Genomic DNA, 8,092 nt, shown 5'->3' on the forward strand with positions numbered 1-8,092 from the left:
CATTTTCCACTTTGGCTTTTTTGGAACTTTACCTAGCAAGAACTTAGTATAATGTTTATACAGTTGGATTTGTATGGGAAGCTTTTTCTTACTCTGTGATATCTATTTTGATCTCCTATGTGGAACAAAGTGACATTACGACTCATGGTGGACAGCGATGATATCTGGGGAAAAGCTGAAAAGCAGTATTATTATTATTATTATTATTATCAAGCTATTTTATACATATTTCTCATGGTACATTGCTTATTATGAAAAAGGTATTTTTACTGTAATTACTTTATGCCTTGTATTGTAACATGCTCACATAGGGAATTACCATGTTATTGTAACTACAATGGATTGAGCTTTTACTAGAATACTGATCATCCCTGTGGTAAAAATGTCCAATTTATCCAAAATATTTCTATTTCAATATGCAAAATATAATACCCCTGTTTGTGTGTGTGTGTGTGTGTGTGTGTGTGAGAGTGTGAGAGAGAGAGAGAGAGAGAGAGAGAGAGTGTGTGTGTATATGTGAACATTGTATTATATTGAAATAGTGTGCGCGTGCGATTGTGTGTGTGCTGAGAAGTGCGCTATAAAAGTGTAAATTAAGGCATTGTTTGAAATTAACAATTCAGTTTTGCATATGTAGTGTTGTGTAATCGATTGTAGTCTATTTGAGTATCCTTGCTATATTTTTGTTTTGAGTGTCTATCATTTTGCTTAATACATTGTAGGAATATGACTTCTGCTTCAGTATAAAAAGAGAATTGCTAAAAATGTATTCTCCTACTCTAACCAACTCATGGCTCTTTTGGCTTGGCTTGTTTGTACAGAATAAACTTAGACCAACATTTTATTTGTCGTTTGTTAATGAATACTGTACGGTCCTCAGAAATTTAACTGTAATTACATTGTAGTTGTATGTATACCAACTGAAGTATTCACATTTGAAAAGGAGTTTCATGAAACCTTCAGATTATTGCTCCTTCTCCAAGTGGTTTGAACCCCATACTAACAGAGTTATATCCAGGGGTCACTCTTTACTGCTGCATTTGTGAGGATGGACATCAAGCTTTGAGATTTGATTTCTTTGATCTTATCATAATGTTGTTTAATCTAAATGAGCTGACTATTAAAAGGTTTTTGGAACTAAGGATGAGTCTTGTCAACAATCCAATCCAATTCTTTATTTGGGGAACAAAGTGTTTTGATTTCCAGACATGCTTTCACTTTTAACGCAGAGGGTGAGGATTTTTCAACAGCAAGGAAATGCCACACTTCTCGAGACGATGCAACACTGTCAGTTTGTTCAGAAACGGACTGACTGATTTTAGGTTTAAGGTTTTCAGCATTTTTATATTAATTATGAAAAAGCCAATTTGTTTGATTGTCTGTTCCTGTCTTTCTTGGTGCTGTTTCCTTTTCAGCCACTTGCTGCTGTGCGTACACAGGGTCAGGGCTGTGCTTAAATTTACGCACATTTTCAAACACAAGTACAATGGATAAATCCCACTCTTTGCTTAGAAATGGTTGTAGGCATGGTTTACTCACATATTATGTACATACGCACTGTTGATAAACAAGGGCCCTGGATTCTCTCAGCTAAAAACGCACGTTAAATTTAGGTTTGAAGTTAGTTTAAATTTCAACCTCATTTCAGTCTTAGTACATCCTCCTATCCTCAACCCAGCCCCGCCACCTGCTTGGCACCTCTTCTTCTCCATAAATCGGGTGCAACTTTGGGGTATAACTTTGAAAATGTGGACCTGAACCTAACCACTTGAACACAGTGGTTAGGTTGAGTTCCCCAGGTTTCATCAGAACTGAATCAGTGGTGCTCGATATATCGCGCGGCACACAGACGAACAACCAAACTAACAATGTAGTGCCCCCTAGGGCTGAACAGTCTAATCTTGAAACTGCTAGAGAGCAGGGGTGAGATGCATCATTCCCCCAAGTTTCAAAAATTGCAATCAGCAGTGTCCGAGACATTGCGTCTGGCAAAACAAACGCACAAACAAATGAACAACCGGATGAAGATGATTCATTGTCCTCGCTCTGATTTTATCATGAGGGGCAACAAATACTTTAGGTACTCACCAGAGGAGAAGGTTATTGCCATTGAATTCGCTTCTGCTTCTGCCTCTGACTGAGCCTGAGATATTTTTGTCCCCCATTTCTTTGTCCTCTCCATGAGTACGTAAGTGGTTTAGTAATGAAAAAGAAAGTTCTGGCACAGGGAGAATTTTGCCATGAAGAGAAAGTAATGAAAGCATTTACAACTGTCTTAGTTAATAGCTTATTAAGCCTTAGATAAGTTTTAACATGAATTCATGCAATAATAACATTAGTTAAGACAAAATATACCCAGTGATTCATCATCTGCTCACATCCCTGACCACCAACAAAATCTTCTTTTGTGGCATACAGTTTATTCATAAATGAATAAATGGCTCTCCTCCATTCAGGCAGGCTTGAGAGCCTCTAAAACTTGTCCTCCCACCTAACTCTATGCATTGATTGTCAGCACCGCTACCTGTTCACATCTCACAAGTAGAGCTGACAAAGCATCATACACACTCAGATAGTTCAGGTTCATTAACGCTTCCCTCCCTTTTCTCTCACAAGGTTTCTCAGAGATTTCAAAGGCAGCGTTCCTCTCCATACTTCACATTCAGCTTGACATAGCGGATAATGAATCCTTTCTACATACTATTTACTTGAGCTGTTCCGGGTTTTTGAAGGGATAACAGGCTATGGACAGTAAAATCACAAACAATTTCCCAGTCCACAAACGTTTCAGCTATAATTTTTTGAAGTCACTATCAATTATGACCGGTGAATTTTCTTTAAACAACTGACCAGTCCCACAGTCTTCTTAATTGTTTGAAGGGACTGTAGGCAGTAAACAGATGGTCACGGCACATGGATGGTCAAAGCCTTTTTGCAGAAAACACCCATAGGTGAAAGAGCAGTTGGCCAATGTGCCTGTAGCTCCCTTGGAAAAAATTAGTGAGTAGCTTTAGTAACCAAGTGGCGTGCACCCACCGGTCGTGAACTCAGTGTTAGTGAAAGTAACTTTAAAACTCTGAAATTACTGATTACCTCACTGAAGTTGTATTCCCTAATGAGATATAATGGAGTATTTATTCATGTAATCTGATAACGTAACAATAACAGTTACCGTCAGTCACCTACTTGTTTGTCATGGGCTTTAAATGGCAAGTAAAATAGGATGAGAGGCTACTCCAGAAAAGATAGCGTGGTGTTTGCTCCACTCCACACTAGCTTCTTTGTACTGAACCCAGCTTTGACATCAACTAGGTCAAAGATGAGGGAGGGAGGGATGGAGGGCAGCAGCTGGAGCCCACCGTCAATGTCCCCTTGTTAGTCAACTTCATCAATGTCAGTCACTGGCATTTCGATGGCCACCCTTTATTTTACTGCTTTGTCTGTGCGTTCTTCTTATCTCTGTGCGTTTTCTGAAGAAGCGGCTCGGAGGCGATAAACTGTATCTTGCTGACATCCAGCATGTGTTGTCCTTAAAGTGCAGACAGACAACACATGCAGGTCACAAACAGCTGAACCACTGAAAGAAAATTAACAAACTCTACTGTAGTGTAGTGTACAATAAGTCAACAAATCTGAGAATAAAATATTCATAATCACCAGATAGTTGTTGGTTAATTTGCATCCCACATATTACGTTATAGAAAACAGAGCGCTTATGTTACTATAGGACTTGTAATGTGAATTATTATACATTGGGCTTGTTTTGTATTAAATATACTGGCTTTGATCTACTGGGTGGCTGATAAAGTGTGCATGTATAAGGACAGACTTGCCTTGCACTTCTTACAAGGCGTACCACACCTTTGAGTGTAGTAAGAAGCAAGTATTAATGCGAGTCAGACCAGCTGAAATACAGCAAATACCGCCAAATACCAAGAAAACAGCTCTTATTGGAGTCTGTGACCCGCGCCCTGTCCTCAGTCCTGAACCCATGGCTCCATAAATAATGACTGGCAGCTGAAATGGGACTTTGTGACTTTAAGATGTGACTCGGGGAGATGGGGTCTATCTATTGTTGATGAGACAAAAGCGCGAGTCAGATTCATATAGGAGTGGCTGGGAATAACTTCTCATATCCTCATAACACAGTCACAAAGCCACCCAGCAAAACTTCAATAACCCCACACTTCTTTCTGGACATGGGTGAGTGCACAGAATTTTTAATAATTCTTATTCATCTATTATTAATGTGATCTGCAAATGTGAATTTCAATAACTTACTAATGTACCCTTTAATGTATTCTTTCTGTCCTCAGAGAAGATGTTGCCTTCATGCATTGTGAACACTATTTGTTGCAGATTAATCTTCTGTTTTCATTTATCATAAGTATTCTGATATCCACCTGTGGATTATTGATTTATCATGGATTCACCCTTTTTCCTAATATATGGCATGGTTTTAACAAACTGATCATTTCAGTATACTTGAACAACTGAATTTAGCACAGAGATTCAGACAGGATGACTTACTTTTCAGCAAAGGGATTATCATAACCTCATCATAACCTCCTCCAACCCCATTTAACCATATATTCAGCAAAGTTACATTGAACTCAGAGTGACTCTCATCATGGCAAGGCCATGCAAGGTCATTCATGTGAAAGAGGTCAGATACTCCCACATGTGTCACAGGCATAAATTAACAAATTTACATGAGAACCCTGGGCTCAAACAACTTGTGTTTAGAGTTGAGTCTGCTGTTTCTTCTCACTTGCAAATTAAATGCCAACTTTCACTCCATTTTTAAACAGCTTTGACTTGTGTTGGCATGGCATCTAAATGCATTCCATTGATGCCTTTTGCTCTGAATTCATATAAGGGATATAATGGCCTGTTTGCCATTGTAAACACGGTTACAGAGCACGGCTGAAGCGTGGGCGTCTGCAGCCAATATCATTTTTAGGGACTCTAACAATCTTCCTGCTGTTACTGTTTGTACTTAAATAGCAGTTTGTTTAACTCATGGCCTCTTGTTCCACCCATCTAAAATCTTGTGAATTGTGAAATTATAGGGACATTTTCTCACTCTGAGGTAATTAAGGCACCTGAGGCATTCACAATGTCTAACTGTAAATGTTTCTAATTTTCCAAAACAGGGTTTGTGAATCATACAATACTGATGAGTGGGGTTGTTGTTGTGAAGATATTCAAATTACCCCTCTCGTTCATTGTGCTTCCACCCACTCTTGAACACTTGAACCCAGCCCCCGCAGGCGTTGACACTCAGTGCCATGGTACCAGTCTCAGCCAGCTGTGGGTGTAGGCTGGCCTGAGTGACATTGCCAGTGGTGCTGAGAGGGTCCTGGTGACCCCTCAGCCACCAAGGACTCGCTTACTACTGTGTGTGTGTGTGTGTGTGTGTGTGTGTGTGTATGTGTGTGTGTGTGAGTGTGTTGTGGCACTATGCTCTTTGTTTGTTTGACATCGCTGCCCTTTGTTCCTCTCTGATCATGGCAAAGACAAAGGATATTGTATCTCCAGCCACAAAGAGAAGCTCTTTCTTCAGGCCCCTGAAGCCCATATTTCACTACCATCTCTCCCTCGCCTGGTGACGCCTGTGACCGCTGGTGACAGAGGGTTGGACTATAGGGATAGTAGGGGCTCAGCTGTGAGGCGTTGGCACAAGCAGAGGAGCTGTCACATACGCATGAAACCAGTGCCAGGGAGGGCTATTTTACAGTAGCAATACCTTGTAGACAGTCCTTCAAATCACTGGTTGACGTTGGGATCGTGCTTGTTGTGGAGTACAGGATCAAAAGCAGCAAATGTTTCCGGTCAGGCAGCCTTGGCTTTGCAAAGCCTTAGGTGCTTTCTTCTCTCCCATTTCTGCCAATGCAATTATTAACAAACTGGATATCTGCTACCCGCTTCAACAGCACAGCTTACACTGGAAGAAGTGCATGAGATTGTCGTGAAGTCAGTGGTGACTGGTTTTGTATGGACGCTTTATTGGGAATCCCTGCTTGAACACTTGGTTTTCACTGCTGTTCTAATTTTTTTTTCTGTTGCTTTCTTGCCTGCTGATGGAGTTTGGTGTATGCTGATGGATTTGCAGACAGAGCAAGGCCATTTTCATAGCCCCCCCGCAGGGTGAAAGGGGTCCCTACCGTGGCTTAGATGTGTTGTGTGGTTATATGTGCGGTGTGTGCCGCGTGTGTGCTGATATATTATGCCCCCTCAGGTTGTTATGATTGCTGTATCCGGTGCTTTGGGGCAGTGCCCTACCCGTCCCTGGTGGCCACCCTGCTGTGCTTTGCTGGCATGGCATTATTTTGTGGCTGTGGGCACGAAGCATTGACTCAGACTGAAGTCCTCGTCGAGACTTACTTCGCTCGCAACGTTCAGGACTATGTGGTCATGGCCTCATTGTGAGTGACGCTTCAATAAATTCTTTAGATTGTGATTTCTGATTTCTTAAGTATGTGGAATTTGTTTCACGGCTGCACTGTACTGTTTCACTGACTTCTCCCTGTGACCGCGTGTCCCAGCATCAAGTACTTCCAGTACGTGATCTACGGCCTGGCATCATTCTTCTTCCTGTTCGGCATCCTGCTGCTGGCTGAGGGCTTCTACACCACGAGCGCCGTCAAGCAGACCTTCGGCGAATTCAGGAGCACCAGCTGTGGCCGCTGCCTCAGTCTGACGGTGAGAGCAGGGAGGGAGGGAGGGAGGGAGGGGTGGAGGTAACGAGGGAGGGGGAATGTGACGTCAGCTCATTGTTAAGTTGCTGAATGGAAGTCTGTTGTTTTAGCTTGTAAGCTCATTCAAATGTTCTTTGTTTCTGTGATTTCTATACAGTGACATGAATCACGGTTGATAGTTGAATTAATGAGATCATATCGGTCACACAGTACATTTCTGTGACCTCATGCACTTTCCTTCAACAGTTTATTGTAGTGACATACATCTTGGCCGTCATCTGGCTGGTAGTGTTTGCCTTCACCGCCATCCCGGTCTTCTTCTTCTTCAACATGGCACAGACCTGCCACAACATTAACATCCTGGCTGAAACAACCCCCAGCATTAATCAGCACGGCTGGATTTGCATGGATGCCAGGCAGTATGGTGCGTTGCTCTTACAACAATCGACCTCATGTTTGACCTGAGAACTGCTGAGAATGTTAATATGGCCTAGGAAACTCATGCACTGATCTTTAGAGAGAAAGAATACACTGTTAAGTTGTTGATTCTAGTTCTGATATATATATATTCTTATAAATGATAAGATTGAAGATAACTATACCTTATCTTCACCTCAAAATCGGTTCTAGTCTTTACTGCTGACATAATGTATTTAAGCAGGATTGGGAAAACGACTTAGTAATCATAAAGAATCATGATTCAGCAATGTTAAGAGATACATCACTTTGATCATATCTTCATTTAAGGTCTGCTACCTTGGAATGCAATGCCAGGAAAGGCATGTGGAATGACCTTGGCATCCATCTGCAAAACCAGTGAAGTGAGTAGCGTTCAGCCTTCCTTGTCACCATCCAGACTGAAAGCTTATTATGTATGGGATGGATGCATAAATAAGCATTTTTATTTAATGTGCTCTGCCTATATTAAACTACACTGTATTATGTTTCCACAGTTCTATGTCACCTATGACTTGTACATAGCTGCATTTGCTGGTGCTGGGATTGCTCTCTTAGCTTTGGTGAGTAATTGCTTTGGCAATATGCATGCTTTCTGGTCAGATAAAACATTTCATTTAAGCTTCCTCAAGTAAATACCACTAGATGAAGCACAACACAAAACCTTTGTGATTTGCTTTGTAGTTGTGGTGTAAAATGAATGAAAACAGATTGCCTGCCCACATTGTTTGTGATCTTGCCAGCATATCTGTTCAAACCCATTTTCTCTTCTGTTCTCCTTTCCATTCCTTCCCCCCTCAATCTCAATGTCTCCCTCTATAGTTCCTGTATGTGGTAGCCGCCACCTACAACTACGCAGTGCTGCGGTTCCTGGGCAGGAAAGGGATACGTTGTTAAGTGCAGCACCACCTTCCCAATCTGGGTATGAGATGGAC

General features: G+C 41.5%; 1 protein-coding gene across 1 annotated transcript; it reads left to right on the top strand.

Annotated features, from left to right (window-relative positions):
* The first annotated feature begins 5,739 nt into the window (after nt 1-5,739).
* plp1b (proteolipid protein 1b) lies at nt 5,740-8,080 on the top strand. The gene is given in 9 exon segments (XM_071916572.2): nt 5,740-5,865; nt 6,242-6,428; nt 6,549-6,705; nt 6,948-7,013; nt 7,015-7,063; nt 7,066-7,125; nt 7,449-7,522; nt 7,655-7,720; nt 7,980-8,080. Coding segments are annotated over 9 exon segments (774 nt in total). The 5' UTR covers nt 5,740-5,825; the 3' UTR covers nt 8,055-8,080.
* The last annotated feature ends 12 nt before the right edge of the window (nt 8,081-8,092 follow it).

Source organism: Centroberyx gerrardi, chromosome 11, assembly GCF_048128805.1.
Source record: "Centroberyx gerrardi isolate f3 chromosome 11, fCenGer3.hap1.cur.20231027, whole genome shotgun sequence".
Taxonomy (NCBI): domain Eukaryota; kingdom Metazoa; phylum Chordata; class Actinopteri; order Beryciformes; family Berycidae; genus Centroberyx; species Centroberyx gerrardi.